The sequence below is a fragment of the Salmo salar genome, chromosome 20, assembly GCF_965601325.2.
Source record: "Salmo salar chromosome 20, fSalSal1, whole genome shotgun sequence".
Classification (NCBI taxonomy): Eukaryota; Metazoa; Chordata; class Actinopteri; order Salmoniformes; family Salmonidae; genus Salmo; species Salmo salar.
The window spans coordinates 96,215,733-96,234,415 of NC_138310.1; the positions used below are offsets into that span (position 1 = coordinate 96,215,733).

General features: G+C 48.5%; 1 protein-coding gene across 4 annotated transcripts in view; it reads right to left on the minus strand.

The window, feature by feature from the left end:
- Positions 1-2,982: 2,982 nt before the first annotated feature.
- The window catches only part of LOC106581600 (BRD4-interacting chromatin-remodeling complex-associated protein), a 40,903-nt gene continuing 25,202 nt past the window's right edge, over positions 2,983-18,683 (minus strand). For 3 of the 4 annotated variants that reach the window (XM_082966831.1, XM_082966833.1, XM_082966830.1), the window contains 9 exons: positions 17,870-18,490; positions 17,640-17,763; positions 17,440-17,576; positions 17,177-17,266; positions 17,009-17,061; positions 16,578-16,882; positions 10,948-11,042; positions 9,823-9,925; positions 2,983-5,002 (listed from right to left, as the gene is read on the minus strand). In XM_082966831.1, coding sequence (XP_082822957.1) covers positions 3,132-5,002; positions 9,823-9,925; positions 10,948-11,042; positions 16,578-16,882; positions 17,009-17,061; positions 17,177-17,266; positions 17,440-17,576; positions 17,640-17,763; positions 17,870-18,490 — 3,399 coding nt within the window. In that variant the 3' untranslated portion in view covers positions 2,983-3,131. The remainder of the gene's footprint in view (positions 5,003-9,822; positions 9,926-10,947; positions 11,043-16,577; positions 16,883-17,008; positions 17,062-17,176; positions 17,267-17,439; positions 17,577-17,639; positions 17,764-17,869; positions 18,491-18,683) is intronic. The other variant, XM_082966832.1, reaches the window with a different exon arrangement.

An 18,683-nucleotide genomic window follows, 5' to 3' on the forward strand; every position in this document is an offset into this window, starting at 1 on the left:
AAGTGAGCATGTGCAATGACTCAATTCGCCATTGCCCGTCTTCTAAACAACGCAATTTTTGGCAAAGTTAGTCCATTCTGTTCGTAACATATTGTAGTTTTGGGAACAGAAAACTGTATTGTGAATTTTTTCAAATCGATGATGAAATTAGCAGAACATCGGCCAAAATCCATCTCGTTCCATCTTCTCCCACTGCCAGCCACAGGGCTTCCTCTCAGCACCATATTTGGTAGTAAGTGGAAACGCCAACCGGATGCTTCACATTTATACTGTACATCCGATGAAATATGTCTCATTGTTCTGTTGGTTAGCTACCTTCTTCTTTAAGGTTATTGGCAGACTACACCCATAAATTGGTTACTGCCGCCACCTACTGTATGGAGAAGTAAAATATCCCCCAAAAACAAATTCACATGACTTCTTCTGGTTAGCTACCTGGGGACCTAAACATCATGATGTACGAGTCCCACCTTCCATTTAGCTAGCAAATCAATGGCATTGTAACAAAAAGCAGTGCTATGATTGGTCAATAAGGCTGCCAATCATATTTGAGTACCATGGCATCAGAGTTTCTAAATACTGTACCTTCTTTGATGTCATTGTAGATCTGTGAGCAGACAGAGATCCTATATCAAGTGCACCATGAGCAGAGAGATGCGTGCTCCACACTTCATTTCTTGCTCTCAATTCCACTTTCTGGGCACACACCTCTCTCTGAGCTCAGTCAGCTCCTCAACTTGATCCTCTGCACTGTTGAGATTGTTATGCACCCCTTGGCCTTCATATTGTGAGGGAAATGGCGCCGTAGACTGCACATGGTGAGGGAAATGACGCCGTAGACTGCACACGGTGAGGGAAATGGAACAGGAAACAGGCATTTCAATGTCATAGCCATATAGATACCGGCTGGAACACGGTTTTAACCAATCAGCAGCCAGGATTAGACCCACCTAAAAGGATTATAAGCACCAACTCTTTCATAAACGATTTACAGTTTTATTTATTTTTTAAAAGTGTCATTATACACAATAAATACAATACAAAATTAATCTAATACTATACTTCAAATTCTCTTTTTTGTACATTATTGTTCGTTTGTCCATGTTGCTGTTGCTCTTGCTGCGTTTGAACAGGCTTTGAAGATAGGGATGGAGGGATGAACAGTGACAGAGGGGCGAAGGAGAGAATAAGAGATTTGATAAATGTGGCCATGTTAACTGAAATACATCCTAGCCTATTGAACGTCAGCCAAACCAGAGGACATGTTTTAACATGTAAAGGTGACTCCATAATTACATGTTTCATTGACAGCTCATCGTCATTACAGTAATAGGGTTCTTAAAGAGAGCGGCAGCCTCAACAGTCAACCACCTCAACATTTAACCATACTACAACATGTGTATGAAAGAAACATAACCTAACCATGTATTTGAAAGAAACACAACCTAACCATCTAGCTAAGAAGAATTGAACAGCTGGAACCAGAAAGTGTATTTGTGGTGATGATAGACGTCAGAATATGGAAAAAGAGACGTGGATCTTTAATGATGATATCGCTAAAACAAGCCTCTCTCCATGTGTGGTTTACCTACTGAAGAGAGATCGCTAAAACAAGCCTCTCTCCATGACTGGTTTACCTACTGAAGAGAGATCGCTAAAACAAGCCTCTCTCCATGTGTGGTTTACCTACTGAAGAGAGATCGCTAAAACAAGCCTCTCTCCATGTGTGGTTTACCTACTGAAGAGAGATCGCTAAAACAAGCCTCTCTCCATGTGTGGTTTACCTACTGAAGAGAGATCGCTAAAACAAGCCTCTCTCCATGTGTGGTTTACCTACTGAAGAGAGATCGCTAAAACAAGCCTCTCTCCATGTGTGGTTTACCTACTGAAGAGAGATCGCTAAAACAAGCCTCTCTCCATGACTGGTTTACCTACTGAAGAGAGATCGCTAAAACAAGCCTCTCTCCATGACTGGTTTACCTACTGAAGAGAGATCGCTAAAACAAGCCTCTCTCCATGTGTGGTTTACCTACTGAAGAGAGATCGCTAAAACAAGCCTCTCTCCATGTGTGGTTTACCTACTGAAGAGAGATCGCTAAAACAAGCCTCTCTCCATGACTGGTTTACCTACTGAAGAGAGATCGCTAAAACAAGCCTCTCTCCATGACTGGTTTACCTACTGAAGAGAGATCGCTAAAACAAGCCTCTCTCCATGTGTGGTTTGCCTACTGAAGAGAGATCGCTAAAACAAGCCTCTCTCCATGTGTGGTTTACCTACTGAAGAGAGATCGCTAAAACAAGCCTCTCTCCATGACTGGTTTACCTACTGAAGAGAGATCGCTAAAACAAGCCTCTCTCCATGACTGGTTTACCTACTGAAGAGAGGCTTTAGGGAGTTCTATGTCGTGATGCCTTGATTATATTCAGTAGAGCAAACCGTAGCAAAACATTTAGTCACAGAAAAACAAATCTCTTATTATTGGACAAGTTCCTGTAGTTTTCTCCTGTTTTATACCTACTGAACATGACCCAGGTCTTATTGGTTACACAGACAGGTGGGCAGCAGCTACAACATGATGACTAAGGAATGGAATACAGCTGGAATTAAAAAGGAAAACCTTCAAAAATACAAAAAAAACTGGAGACAAATGAATCAAATTGATGATCGAGCGTAGTTGAGAGAGCAGAGGGTACTGCCACAGAGTAAAGCCTTTTTACAGAGAAAGTCACCATCCATCCATCTCCCCATCCATCTCCCCATCCATCTCTCCATCCATCCATCCATCCATCCATCTCTCCACCCATCTCTCCACCCATCTCTCCACCCATCTCTCCATCCATCTCTCCATCCATCCATCTCTCCACCCATCCATCCATCCACCCATCCATCCATCCCTCCATCCCTCCATCCATCCACCATGCATCTCTCCATCCATCCATCCATCTCTCCACCCACCCATCCACCCCTCCCTCCCTCCCTCCCTCCCTCCCTCCCTCCCTCCATCCATCCATCCATCCAGTGACTGTGAGCATTGGGTCATGTTGTAAAGTTAACAACATTCAGATGGACAAACAAGGCCAGAGCACAGTGAGAGTGTTATCCCTCTCTAAAGTCCCAACTGTTGTGTGTGTTATCTGCTGTGAGTCTGTGGCACCAGTCCTCTGCCTCCAACCTGAGAGTGATGGGCCAGAGAGGATGAAGATGAAGAGGAGACTGAGGGTCTGTATGTGTGTGAGGAGGGCTGGGGGGCCGCGGGTCGCTGGCTGTGGTGGTGTGGCCTGCCAGAGCCCCCTTTGGCCCTGCGCGGCGTGGGCCCCTGGGCCTGGCCCTGCAGGTTGAGGATGGTGTCGATGGCACACTGCAGGTGCTCGTTAAGAGACTCATCGTGTGGCGGGGAGCCGGAGGAGAAGGAGGCGTTGTCCATGACAGGAGAGTCTGACTTACAGCGCTTAGCAGGAAGTGATGAGTCTCTGTAACAAGAAGTGTCTGGTGGCGAGGAAGGGGGCCCAGGGGCATGCTGGTCCATTCTGAACGTATCACCCCCACCTGACCACTGGTGGTTTTTACTGCTCACCCTCTTATACCTCCCCATGTCCGCCCCTCTGTCCCAATGATCCCCTTCTCTCCCCCTCTCCTCCTCCTCTCTGTCTGGGAGATACTGCTGGGTGTTTGTGATGCCCTGCCTCAGGGCCTCCCGGCTGAGCTCTGTGTGGGAGCCCCCCTCCCTGGGGCTGCCTCCTCTCTTCTCCAGCTTCATGCTGGCGATCACTGTCCCCTCTGAGGGAGAGGGTGAGGAGGGTGGGGGGGGGGAATTGGGGGGCGAGGGGGAGGGACGGGGGTACGGGACATTGTCTCCTCCTCCTCCCGGTACGCCCGGTCGGACGCGGGGGCTGATGTTCTCCCGGTAAGTCTTCCGTAGAGGCAGGCGGCAGGTGGTCTGAGGGGAAGTGGCCGTGGAGGCGGGGTTACGCTTGACTCCACCCACATTGTGATGTTCTAACACTCCGTTCATCTGAGCCGTGGAGGAGGTTGCGGGCGCTGGGACTCTCTGTGGGCTGGGGGTCGCCTGTGTGGTTGCTATGGAGACTGTTGCTGAGGAGGCTGTGTTACAGCTAGGGGGAGGAGTCCTAATGACAGTTATAGAAGGCGGCGTGGCTAGTGCTGCTGTTTGGGCTTTAGGGAGTGCCGGCGCCGGTTGGGGCCGGGTCGTTGGGTGTGTAGGCGCCAGTTGGGGCCGGGTGGTAGGGAGTGCCGGCGCCGGTTGGGGCCGGGTGGCAGGGTGGGGTGTGGATGGTGTGTGGACCGGGTCGAGGGCGGTGTTATGCACCACCTTACTAAACCCCGCCTCCTGCTTGATCTTGAGCTTCAAGCCGATGCGTGGGCGGGCGGCGTACGTCTTCATGGGGGGTTTACTGGTCCTCCGGGGGAGAGGATCATCATCCTCAGCTGGACGAGAGGAGGAGAAAGGGTGGTGGGGTGAGTGACGGGAGGGAGGTGGAGGAGCGCGGCTGAAGGAGGAGCTGTGACTCTGGGTGTCGGCTGTCTGTCTAACCCCTGACCCCGACCTGGCCACAGGAGCTGGGGAGCTAGACCAGGAGACAGATGCCCCCGCTCCTCCCTGCTTTATCACCAGCTTGGTGGAGGGGAAGTGGGCCGGAATCGGTGTTGGGGCTGGAGCAGGGGCAACACCACTCCTTACGGTGCTGGGCTCAAACCACTGGGGCTGAGGCTGAGGACGGGGCTGGGACAGGGGCTGAGGACGGGGCTGGGACAGGGGCTGAGGACGGGGCTGGGGCTCAGGATGGGGCTGGGACAGGGGCTGAGACAGGGGCTGAGGATGGGGCTGGGACTGGGACAGGGGCTGAGGATGGGGCTGGGACTGGAGCTGAGCCTGGAGCTGAGGCTCAGGATGGGGCTGAGGCTGGAGCTGAGGCTTGGTCTGGGCCATGTTGGCAGCTCCACTCTCAATCTCCATCATCCTTGAGTTGGCCACATACTCCTCTGGAGAGAGAGAGAGAGAGATATGGAAGTTATCAGATAAATCAGAGTTGACAGACCAGACCAAAGGTAAAGCTATTCCACATATTCCACAGTTCTGTCAAAAACTAATCTGGCTTTGTGCTTCTCAGCTGTACACAGGAGGGCCAGTTTGACCAGTCAAAAGTTTGGACACCTACTCATTCCAGGGTTTTTCTAGATTTGTACTATTTTCTACATTGTAGAATAATAATGAAGACATCAAAACTATGAAATACCACATATGGATGGAATCATGTAGTTACCAAAAAAAGTGTTAAACAAATGTAAATAAATGTTATATTGTAGATTCTTCAACAGCCACCCTTTGCCTTGATGACAGCTTGGCACACTCTTGTATAGGCATCTAAACTTCAGACCCTCTGGGAATGTGATGAAAGAAATAAAAGCTGAAATAAATCATTCTCTCTACTATTATTCTGACATTTCACATTCTTAAAATAAAGTGGTGATCCTAACTGACCTAAAACAGGGAATTTTTACTAGGATTAAATATCAGGAATTGTGAAAAACTGTTTTTAAATGTATTTGGCTAAGGTGTAAACTTCCGACTTCAACTGTGTATATGTATATAGACACACACATATAATATCTAATATACATACCTATATCTAAATATCTTTATCTAATATACATAACTAATATACATATCTATATCTAATATAAACTCAGCTAAAAAGGAAACGTCCTCTCACTGTCAACTGAATTTATTTTCAGCAACTTAACATGTGTAAATATGTCTATGAACATAAGATTCAACAACTGAGAAAAACTGAACAAGTTTGACAGACATGTGACAAACAGAAATGTACAAATGTGTCCCTGAACAAAGGGGGGTCAAAATCAAAAGTAACAGTCAGTATCTGGTGTGGCCACCAGCTGCATTAAGTACTGCAGTGCATCGGTCTTGCTGTGAGATGTTACCCCACTCTTCAACTAAGGCACCTGCAAATTCCAGGATATTTCTGGGGGGAATGGCCCTAGCCCTCACCCACCGATTCAACAGGTCCCAGACGTGCTCAATGGGATTGAGATCCGGGCTCTTCGCTGGCCACTTGCAGAAAATCACGCACAGAACGAGCAGTATGGCTGGTGGCATTGTCATGCTGGAGGGTCATGTCAGGATGATGCTGTGACACACCGCCCCTGGTGAGACAAAACCGCGACTTGTCAGTGAAGAGCACTTTTTGACAGTGCTGTCTGGTCCAGCGACGGTGGGTTTGTTCCCATAGGCGACGTTGTTGCCGGTGATGTCTGGTGAGGACCTGTCTTACAACAGGCCTACAAGCCCTCAGTTCAGCCTCTCTCAGCCTATTGCGGACAGTCTGAGCACTGATGGAGAGATTGTGCATTCCTGGTGTAACTCAGGCAGTTGTTGTTGCCATCCTGTACCTGTCCCGCAGGTGTGATGTTCAGACGTACCGATCCTGTGCAGGTGCCGTTACACGTGGTCTGCCACTGCGAGGATGATCAGCTGTCCGTGCTGTCTCCCTGTAGCACTGTCTTAGGCGTCTCACAGTACGGATATTGCAATTTATTGCCCTGGCCACATCTGCAGTACTCATGCCTCCTTGCAGCATGCCTAAGGCACGTTCACGCAGATGAGCAGGGACCCTGGGCATCTTTCTTTTGGTGTTTTTCCAGAGTCCGTAGAAAGGCCTCTTTAGTGTCCTAAGTTTTCATAACTGTGACCTTAATTGCCTATAATCTGTTAGTGTCTTAATGACCATTCCACAGGTGCATGTTCATTAATTGTTTATTGAACAAACATGGGAAACAGTGTTTAAATCCTTTACAATGAAGACCTGTGAAGTTTAGATTTTTACAAATTATCTTTGAAAGACAGGGTACTGAAAAAGGGACGTTTCTTTTTTTGCTGAGTTTATATTAGATATACATATGTATATTAGATATACAGAGGGGGGGGAAAGTATTTGATCCCCTGCTGATTTTGTACTTTTGCCCACTGACAAAGAAAGGATCAGTCTATAATTTTAATTGTAGGTTTATTTGAACAGTGAGACAGAATAACAACAAAAATATCCAGAAAAACGCATGTCAGAAATGTTATACATTGATTTGCATTTTAATGAGGGAAATAAGTATTTGACACCCTCTCAATCAGAAAGATTTCTGGCTCTCAGGTGTCTTTTATACAGGTAACGAGCTGAGATTAGGAGCACACTCTTAAAGGGAGTGCTCCTAACCACAGCTTGTTACCTGTAAAAAAAAAAAGACACCTGTCCACAGAAGCAATCAATCAATCAGATTCCAAACTCTCCACCATGGCCAAGACCAAAGAGCTCTCCAAGGATGTCAGGGACAAGATTGTAGACCTACACAAGGCTGGAATGGGCTACAAGACCATCGCCAAGCAGCTTGTTGAGAAGGTGACAACATTTGGTGCAATTATTCGCAAATGGAAGAAACACAAAAGAACTGTCAATCTCCCTCGGCCTGGGGCAAGATCTCACCTCGTGGAGTTGCAATGATCATGAGAACGGTGAGGAATCAGCCCAGAACTACACGGGAGGATCTTGTCAATGATCTCAAGGCAGCTGGGACCATAGTCACCAAGAAAACAATTGGTAACACACTACGCCGTGAAGGACTGAAATCCTGCAGCACCCACAAGGTCCCCCTGCTCAAGAATACATATACATGCCCGTCTGAAGTTTGCCAATGAACATCTGAATGACTCAGAGGACAACTGGTGAAAGTGATGTAGTCAGATGAGACCAAAATGGAGCTCTTTGACATCAACTCAACTTGCCGTGTTTGGAGGAGGAGGAATGCTGCCTATGACCCCAAGAACACCATCTCCACCATCAAACATGGAGGTGGAAACATTAAGCTTTGGGGGTGTTTTTCTGCTAAGGGGACAGGACAACTTCACCGCATCAAAGGGACGATGGACGGGGCCATGTACCGTCAAATCTTGGGTGAGAACCTCCTTCCCTCAGCCAGGGCATTGAAAATGGGTCGTGGATGGGTATTCCAGCATGACAATGACCCAAAACACATGGCCAAGACAACAAAGGAGTGGCTCAAGAAGAAGCACATTAAGGTCCTGGAGTGGCCTAGCCAGTCTCCAGACCTTAATCCCATAGAAAATCTGTGGAGGGAGCTGAAGGTTCGAGTTGCCAAACGTCAGCCTCAAAACCTTAATGACTTGGAGAAGATCTGCAAAGAGGAGTGGGACAAAATCCCTCCTGAGATGTGTGCAAACCTGGTGGCCAACTACAAGAAACGTCTGACCTCTGATTGCCAACAAGGGTTTTGCCACCAAGAACTAAGTCATGTTTTGCAGAGGGGTCAAATACTTATTTCCCTCATTAAAATGCAAATCAATTTATAACATTTTTGACATGCGTTTCTCTGGATATTTTTGTTGTGGATAGGGTTTGTTATTCTGTCTCTCACTGTTCAAATAAACCTACTATTAAAATTATAGACTGATCATTTCTTCGCAAGTGGGCAAACGTACAAAATCAGCAGGGGATCAAATACTTTTCCCCCCCACTGTATGTATATTAGATATGTATATTAGATTTAGGTATGTACAGTTGAAGTCGGAAGTTTACATACACCTTAGGCAAACGCATTTAAACTCAGTTTCACAATTCCTGACATTTAATCCTAGTAAAAATTCCCTGTCTTAGCAGGTTCACACTGAGCACACGTGACAGACGTGACAGAGTCTGGAGACGCCGTGGAGAACGTTCTGCTGCTTGCAACATCCTCCAGCATGACTGGTTTGGCGGTGGGTCAGTCATGGTGTGGGGTGTCATTTCTTTGGGGGGCCGCACAGCCCTCCATGTGCTCGCCAGAGGTAGCCTGACTGCCATTAGGTACCGAGATGAGATCCTCAGACCCCTTGTGAAACCATATGCTGGTGCGGTTGGCCCTGGGTTCCTCCTATTGCAAGACAATGCTAGACCTCATGTGGCTGGAGTGTGTCAGCAGTTCCTGCAAGAGGAAGGCATTGATGCTATGGACTGGCCCGCCCGTTCCCCAGACCTGAATCCAATTGAGCACATCTGGGACATCATGTCTCGCTCCATCCACCAACGCCACGTTGCACCACAGACTGTCCAGGAGTTGGCGGATGCTTTAGTCCAGGTCTGGGAGGAGATCCCTCAGGAGACCATCCGCCACCTCATCAGGAGCATGCCCAGGCATTGTAGGGAGGTCATACAGGCACGTGGAGGCCACACACACTACTGAGCCTCATTTTGACTTGTTTTAAGGACATTACATCAAGGTTGGATCAGCCTGTAGTGTGGTTTTCCACTTTAATTTTGAGTGTGACTCCAAATCCAGACCTCCATGGGTTGATAAATTGGATTTCCATTGATTATTTTTTTGTGATTTTGTTGTCAGCACATTCAACTATGTACAGAAAAAAGTATTTAATAAGATTATTTCTTTCATTCAGATCTAGGATGTGTTGTTTAAGTGTTCCCTTTATTTTTTTGAGCAGTATATGTATATATACTCAAAAAAATAAAGGGAACACTTAAATATATATATATATATATATATACACACACACACACTTAATAAAAAAAAATATATATATACTTAATAAAAAATAATAATAAAAAATCATCATTTAAAAAAAAAAAATGTAATATTATTTTTTATTATATTAGATATATATATATATATATATATACACACACACACACACACACACATTAGATATAGGCATGTATTAGATATAGGTATGTATAGGAATGTATATTAGATATAGGAATGTATATTAAATATTGATTTGTTACCAGGTCTGTCTCTGGCGAGGATGCGGTCCTGTCCCAGAGAGATCTTCTCTTCCTGAATAAACATCCTGTCCATCATGACCATCTCAGCTGACGGGCCAAGGCGCTGTGAAACCCAGCAGCAACACAGCCAGCTAATCAATCAATCAACCAACCAACCATAACACAAGACAATCCTAGTGAGGGAGAAAGAGTAGACACTGAACAGACAGAACAGGTAAATCACCTGGAGAAGGAACCCTAGTGAGGGAGGGCTGTAGCAGGAGACAGAACAGGTAAATCACCTGGAGAAGGAACCCTAGTGAGGGAGGGCTGTAGCAGGAGACAGAACAGGTAAATCACCTGGAGAAGGAACCCTAGTGAGGGAGGGCTGTAGCAGGAGACAGAACAGGTAAATCACCTGGAGAAGGAACCCTAGTGAGGGAGGGCTGTAGCAGGAGACAGAACAGGTAAATCACCTGGAGAAGGAACCCTAGTGAGGGAGGGCTGTAGCAGGAGACAGAACAGGTAAATCACCTGGAGAAGGAACCCTAGTGAGGGAGGGCTGTAGCAGGAGACAGAACAGGTAAATCACCTGGAGAAGGAACCCTAGTGAGGGAGGGCTGTAGCAGGAGACAGAACAGGTAAATCACCTGGAGAAGGAACCCTAGTGAGGGAGGGCTGTAGCAGGAGACAGAACAGGTAAATCACCTGGAGAAGGAACCCTAGTGAGGGAGGGCTGTAGCAGGAGACAGAACAGGTAAATCACCTGGAGAAGGAACCCTAGTGAGGGAGGGCTGTAGCAGGAGACAGAACAGGTAAATCACCTGGAGAAGGAACCCTAGTGAGGGAGGGCTGTAGCAGGAGACAGAACAGGTAAATCACCTGGAGAAGGAACCCTAGTGAGGGAGGGCTGTAGCAGGAGACAGAACAGGTAAATCACCTGGAGAAGGAACCCTAGTGAGGGAGGGCTGTAGCAGGAGACAGAACAGGTAAATCACCTGGAGAAGGAACCCTAGTGAGGGAGGGCTGTAGCAGGAGACAGAACAGGTAAATCACCTGGAGAAGGAACCCTAGTGAGGGAGGGCTGTAGCAGGAGACAGAACTTAAATAACTTACCATTGATAATAAGGTAATATAATAACTTACCGTTGATTCCTCAAAAAGCAGGTGTCTGTATTTATCCAGCATAGCCTGCGTTCTCTTCAGGAGCTGGCTGGAAACCCTCTCAAACTCATCATCCACTGGGGGAGAGAGAATATGGAACAGGGAAGGTGGAGATCAGACAGTGGGAACCAATGGTACATAATTAGGGCTTGGAGTTTCTGGTCAGGTCATATGGTCACTCCCGACCATACATATTAGGGCTGGGAAATGCCAGGAACATCGCGATACGATGGTATCACGATTCTTAGGTGCCGATTCGACATTTATTGCGATTCCCACGATTCTACATGTATTGCGATTCTCACGATTCTACATGTATTGCGATTCTCTTCTGTTAGTCCGCGCGTCTGCTCCGTACAGACCGAACAAGTTTAAGCGGAGCGCGAAATGGATTATGGTCATTGTAGTTAACAGGAGTTTTGGCGCAGGTACAGCAAACTAGTGCTAGCTAACGCTACCTACCTTTTTATACAAATCGATACTTGGAGTAAAAGTCTATGCTACCCTCCAGTCCCTAGACTTCCTGGCGCTGACGGAAACATGGATTACCACAGATAACACTGCTACTCCTACTGCTCTCTCTTCGTCTGCCCACGTGTTCTCGCATACCCCGAGAGCATCTGAGCCAGCGGGGTGGTGGCACTGGAATCCTCATCTCTCCCAAGTGGACATTCTCTCTTTCTCCCCTGACCCATCTGTCTATCTCCTCATTTGAATTCCATGCTGTCACAGTTACCAGCCCTTTCAAGCTTAACATCCTTATCATTTATCGCCCTCCAGGTTCCCTTGGAGAGTTCATCAATGAGCTTGACGCCTTGATAAGTTCCTTTCCTGAGGATGGCTCACCTCTCACAGTTCTGGGTGACTTTAACCTCCCCACGTCTACCTTTGACTCATTCCTCTCTGCCTCCTTCTTTCCACTCCTCTCCTCTTTCGACCTCACCCTCTCACCTTCCCCCCCTACTCACAAGGCAGGCAATACGCTTGACCTCATCTTTACTAGATGCTGTTCTTCCACTAATCTCATTGCAACTCCCCTCCAAATCTCCGACTACTACCTTGTATCCTTTTCCCTCTTGCTCTCATCCAACACTTCTCACTCTGCCCCTACTCGGATGGTATTGCGCCGTCCCAACCTTCGCTCTCTCTCTCTCCCGCTACTCTCTCCTCTTCCATCCTATCATCTCTTCCCTCTGCTCAAACCTTCTCCAACCTATCTCCTGAGTCTGCCTCCTCAACCCTCCTCTCCTCCCTTTCTGCATCCTTTGATTTTCTCTGTCCCCTATCCTCCAGGCCGGCTCGGTCCTCCCCTCCTGCTCCGTGGCTCGACGACTCACTTCGAGCTCACAGAACAGGGCTCCGGGCAGCCGAGCGGAAATGGAGGAAAACTCGCCTCCCTGCAGACCTGGCATCCTTTCACTCCCTCCTCTCTACATTCTCCTCTTCTGTCTCTGCTGCTAAAGCCACTTTCTACCACTCTAAATTCCAAGCATCTGCCTCTAACCCTAGGAAGCTCTTTGCTACCTTCTCCTCCCTCCTGAATCCTCCTCCCCCTCCCCCCCCTCCTCCCTCTCTGCAGATGACTTCGTCAACCATTTTGAAAAGAAGGTTGACGATATCCGATCCTCGGTTGCTAAGTCAAACGACACCGCTGGTCCTGCTCACACTGCCCTACCCTGTGCTTTGACCTCTTTCTCCCCTCTCTCTCCAGATGAAATCTCGCGTCTTGTGACGGCCGGCCGCCCAACAACCTGCCCACTTGACCCTATCCCCTCCTCTCTTCTCCAGACCATTTCCGGAGACCTTCTCCCCTTCCTCACCTCGCTCATCAACTCATCCTTGATCGCTGGCTACGTCCCTTCCGTCTTCAAGAGAGCGAGAGTTGCACCCCTTCTGAAAAAACCTACACTCCGATGTCAACAACTACAGACCAGTATCCCTTCTTTCTTTTCTCTCCAAAACTCTTGAACGTGCCGTCCTTGGCCAGCTCTCCTGCTATCTCTCTCAGAATGACCTTCTTGATCCTAATCAGTCAGGTTTCAAGACTGGGCATTCAACTGAGACTGCTCTTCTCTGTGTCACGGAGGCTCTCCGCACTGCTAAAGCTAACTCTCTCTCCTCTCATCCTTCTAGACCTATCTGCTGCCTTTGATACTGTGAACCATCAGATCCTCCTCTCCACCCTCTCCGAGTTGGGCATCTCCGGCGCGGCCCACGCTTGGATTGCGTCCTACCTGACAGGTCGCTCCTACCAGGTGGCGTGGCGAGAATCTGTCTCCGCACCATGCGCTCTCACCACTGGTGTCCCCCAGGGCTCTGTTCTAGGCCCTCTCCTATTCTCGCTATACACCAAGTCACTTGGCTCTGTCATATCCTCACATGGTCTGTCCTATCATTGCTATGCAGACGACACACAATTAATCTTCTCCTTTCCCCCTTCTGATAACCAGGCGGCGAATCGCATCTCTGCATGTCTGTCAGACATATCAGTGTGGATGACGGATCACCACCTCAAGCTGAACCTCGGCAAGACGGAGCTGCTCTTCCTCCCGGGGAAGGACTGCCCGTTCCATGATCTCGCCATCACGGTTGACAACTCCCTTGTGTCCTCCTCCCAGAGTGCTAAGAACCTTGGCGTGATCCTGGACAACACCCTGTCGTTCTCCACTAACATCAAGGCGGTGACCCGATCCTGTAGGTTCATGCTCTACAACATTCACAGAGTACGACCCTGCCTCACACAGGAAGCGGCGCAGGTCCTAATCCAGGCACTTGTCATCTCCCGTCTGGATTACTGCAACTCGCTGTTGGCTGGGCTCCCTGCCTGTGCCATTAAACCCCTACAACTCATCCAGAACGCCGCAGCCCGTCTGGTGTTCAACCTTCCCAAGTTCTCTCACGTCACCCCGCTCCTCCGCTCTCTCCACTGGCTTCCAGTTGAAGCTCGCATCCGCTACAAGACCATGGTGATTGCCTACGGAGCTGTGAAGGGAACGGCACCGCCATACCTTCAGGCTCTGATCAGGCCCTACACCCAAACAAGGGCACTGCGTTCATCCACCTCTGGCCTGCTGGCCCCCCTACCTCTGAGGAAGCACAGTTCCCGCTCAGCCCAGTCAAAACTGTTCGCTGCTCTGGCACCCCAATGGTGGAACAAGCTCCCTCACGACGTCAGGACAGCGGAGTCAATCACCACCTTCCGGAGACACCTGAAACCCCACCTCTTTTTTATTTTATTTATTTATTTCACCTTTATTTAACCAGGTAGGCAAGTTGAGAACAAGTTCTCATTTACAATTGCGACCTGGCCAGGATAAAGCAAAGCAGTTAGACAACATACAAAAACACAGAGTTACACATGGAGTAAAACAACATACAATCAATGATGCAATAGAAGAAGAAAAAAAAAAAAAAAAAAACTATATACAATGTGAGATAAGGGAGGTAAAGGCAAAAAAATGCCATGGTGGCAAAGTAAATAAAGTATAGCAAGAAAAACACTGGAATGGTAGATTTGTAGTTTGAAGAAAGTTCAGAGATAAAATATAAATAATATGGTGCAAAGGAGCAAAATAAATAAATACAGTAGGGGAAGAGGTAGTAGTTTGGGCTAAATTATAGATGGGCTATGTACAGGTGCAGTGATCTGTGAGCTGCTCTGACAGCTGGTGCTTAAAGCTAGTGAGGGAGATAAGTGTTTCCAGTTTCAGAGATTTTTGTAGTTCGTTCCAGTCATTGGCAGCAGAGAACTGGAAGGAGAGACGACCAAAGGAGGAGTTGGCTTTAGGGGTGACCAGAGAGATATACCTGCTGGAGCGCGTGCTACAGGTGGGTGCTGCTATGGTGACCAGTGAGCGGAGATAAGGGGGGACTTTACCTAGCAAGGTCTTGTAGATGACCTGGAGCCAATCTGTTTGGCGACCATTATGAAGCGAAGGCCAGCCAACGAGAGCGTACAGGTCGCAGTGGTGGGTAGTATATGGGGCTTTGGTGACCAAACGGATGGCACTGTGATAGACTGCATCCAGCTTGTTGAGTAGGGTATTGGAAGCTATTTTGTAAATGACATCGCCGAAGTCGAGGATTGGTAGGATGGTCAGTTTTACGAGGGTATGTTTGGCAGCATGAGTGAAGGATGCTTTGTTGCGAAATAGGAAGCCAATTCGAGATTTCACTTTGGATTGGAGATGATTGATGTGAGTCTGGAAGGAGAGTTTACAGTCTAACCAGACACCTAGGTATTTGTAGTTGTCCACAAATTCTAAGTTAGAACCGTCCAGAGAAGTGATGCTGGACAGGCGGGCAGGTGCAGGCAGCGATCGGTTGAAGAGCATGCATTTAGTTTTACTTGTGTTTAGGAGCAGTTGGAGACCACGGAAGGAGAGTTGAATGGCATTGAAGCTCATCTGGAGGGTTGTTAACACAGTGTCCAAAGAAGGGCCAGAAGTGTACAGAATGGTGTCGTCTGCGTAGAGGTGGATCAGAGATTCACCAGCAGCAAGAGCGACATCATTTATGTATACAGAGAAAAGAGTTGGCCCAAGAATTGAACCCTGTGGTACCCCCATAGAGACTGCCAGAGGTCCAGACAGTAGGCCCTCCGATTTGACACACTGAACTCTGTCAGAGAAGTAGTTGGTGAACCAGGCGACGCAATCGTTTGAGAAACCAAGGCTACTGAGTCTGCCGATGAGGATGTGGTGATTAACAGAGTCAAAAGCTTTGACCAGGTCAATGAATACGGCAGCACAGTATTGTTTCTTATCTTTAAGGAATACCTAGGATAGGATAAAGTAATCCTTCTAACCCCCCCCCCCCCTTAAAAGATTTAGATGCACTATTGTAAAGTGGTTGTTCCACTGGATATCATAAGGTGAATGCACCAATTTGTAAGTCGCTCTGGATAAGAGCATCTGCTAAATGACTTAAATGTAAATGTATCAATATAATATTGCCCAAAATAATATTGCGATATAATTAAGCAATAAGGCCCGAGGGGGTGTGGTATACGGCCAATATACCACGGCTAATGGCTGTTCTTGGGCACGACGCAACGCGGCCCGTAGCCGTGGTATATTGGCAATATAGCACAAACCCCGAGGAGCCTTATTGCTATTATAAACTGATAACCAACGTAATTACCACAGTAAAAATAAGTTGTCATACCCGTGGTATACGGTCAATATATACCACTGCTGTCAGCCAATCAGCATTCAGGGTTTAAACCACCCAGTTTATAACACTGTATCAATCCCCCCAATCACTAATACACATGTTAACAGCAGTGTGTGTGTGTGTACCTCTGTGGTAGTCGTGTGGTGCGGTGGCAGTGCCCTGGTGGAGGTGGTAAGGCACCAGGCGGGTCAGAGTGTGTGTACCTCTGTGGTTGTCGTGTGGTGCGGTGGCAGTGCCCTGGTAGAGGTGGTAAGGCACAAGGCAGGTCAGTGTGTGTGTACCTCTGTGGTAGTCGTGTGGTGGGGTGGCAGTGCCCTGGTAGAGGTGGTAAGGCACAAGGCAGGTCAGTGTGTGTGTACCTCTGTGGTAGTCGTGTGGTGGGGTGGCAGTGCCCTGGTAGAGGTGGTAAGGCACCAGGCGGGTCAGTGTGTGTGTACCTCTGTGGTAGTCGTGTGGTGCGGTGGCAGTGCCCTGGTAGAGGTGGTAAGGCACCAGGCGGGTCATGGTGTGTGTACCTCTGTGGTAGTCGTGTGGTGGGGTGGCAGTGCCCTGGTAGAGGTGGTAAGGCATCAGGCGGGTCATGGTGTGTGTACCTCTGTGGTAGTCGTGTGGTGCGGTGGCAGTGCCCTGGTAGAGGTGGTAAGGCACCAGGCGGGTCAGGGTGTCTTCAAAGCACTGGAAGGAAGAGCTGTAGTCTGGGTGGAGGACTGAGCCCTGCTGCTTCCTCAGCTGCTCCAACATCCTACACACACACCACACAGGGTCGAGGAAGATGGGTCACAAGACTGAATTGCCATACTTTTAACAAGCGGTAGGACAACACTCACAAACCAACATAAACACATTGTTCCAGGAGAATGATACATACCTGGCTTCCTTGCTGGGTTTAGCCATTCTGAAAGGCATCGTCACAGCATCAGTCTGTCAGGTGAACAAGACATAGCATCCATGACCATCACACACCCAGATTGGTTAGACAGGTGATTAAATAGAGTCAGAAATGGAAGCCAGCAGGATTGGTTGCGGGTCTCCTGACCTGTGTTTGTAGAGAGGCCAGACCAGGGCTGAAAGTCTGCTGTGTAGAGGTCATCTGACCCAGACCTGACATGGACTCCACCCCTCCCACCTGGCAGAGGAAAGAGGGATAGTAAAAGAATACTATTGAACCTTTATTTATCCAGGTATATCAGTTAAGAACAAATTCAAATTTATTTCAATTTGATGGCCAATAAAGATTTTTGAATTTAAAGGAGTCAAAATGGTTGAGATGAGGGTTGAGCATCAGTAGGTGTTACCTACCTGCACAGCCTGGTGTACTGACTGTTGACCAGGCTGGTGTGTTGACTGCTGACCAGCCTGGTGTGTTGACTGGTTAAGGCTAGCTGGAGCCACGCCCCCCTGGGTCATGTGAGCTCCTGACAACACGTCATTGGATGCTAAAAAGAGAGAGGGGAGTCAGATCAGGAACACATTTCACAGTAGTAATGTTTCTTTCTGACCTGTGGCAGGAGTCTTGACCAGCACAGACGACTGAGGAGCAGGCACGTCTTGTTGTTGACCACGATGTTGTTGGGGCTGGCTTTGCTGCTGCCGTTTGGCCTGTAGTAGAATGTTCTGTTGGACCTGAGCGTGAATAAAGAGAGAAAATGGATTATTCGAATACTTTGATAAACACTCAGATAGCAGCAAGTCAAAACATCTGAGCAGTGAGAAGTGTGTTCCTTCACACCTGGTGTTTCTGTTGTGGAGAGGGCTGAGCACCAACCAGCTGCAGATGGTCTGCTGTTAAGACCTGGGTCTTCACCACCCCACCCCCGGGGTCCCCCACCTGGCTAGCAGTGAACTGGAGGCTCTGGGGGGGTTTGGGGGAGCGAGAGGGAGGGGGGACGTCCGGTTGGTAGAGGGCAGGCTGGGACGGGGGCCGGGGCTGGAGGTGTATCTGTTGTTGTTGTGGGGCAGGCTGGGAGGGGGGCCGGGGCTGGAGGTGTATCTGTTGTTGTTGTGGGGCAGGCTGGGAGGGGGGCCGGGGCTGGAGGTGTATCTGTTGTTGTTGTGGGGCAGGCTGGGACGGGGGCCGGGGCTGGAGGTGTATCTGTTGTTGTTGTGGGGCAGGCTGGGAGGGGCCTGGGATCTGGTTCTGGATAATGAACATTGGGGGAAGAGAGGAGGGGGTGCAGGATCGGGCGGGGGTCTGGGGTTGAGAAGGGGGCCAGGACTGGGGGGAATGCATGGGGAGGGGGGAGGGCTGGGGGCTGTCCGACAGAGGGAGGGCAGTGTGGGAGGCCAGGGGCTGGGAGGGGGACAGGCTCTGGAGCTTCAGTTGCTGCTGCTGACCACCCGCCTGGGGCATCTGGGGTTAGAGGTCAAAACAAACAGGAAACACGTCAGAAACCAACACAGAGGATACAAACATGATATTTGGGTTCCAAATAATACAAGTTATGCTAGAACATGTGGAACAGCATTTTAAACAGGCCAGGCAGCTATAGGACATCAAACAAAAAGTATTAATAGCAGTATTGATAGTAGTAGTAGTAGTAATA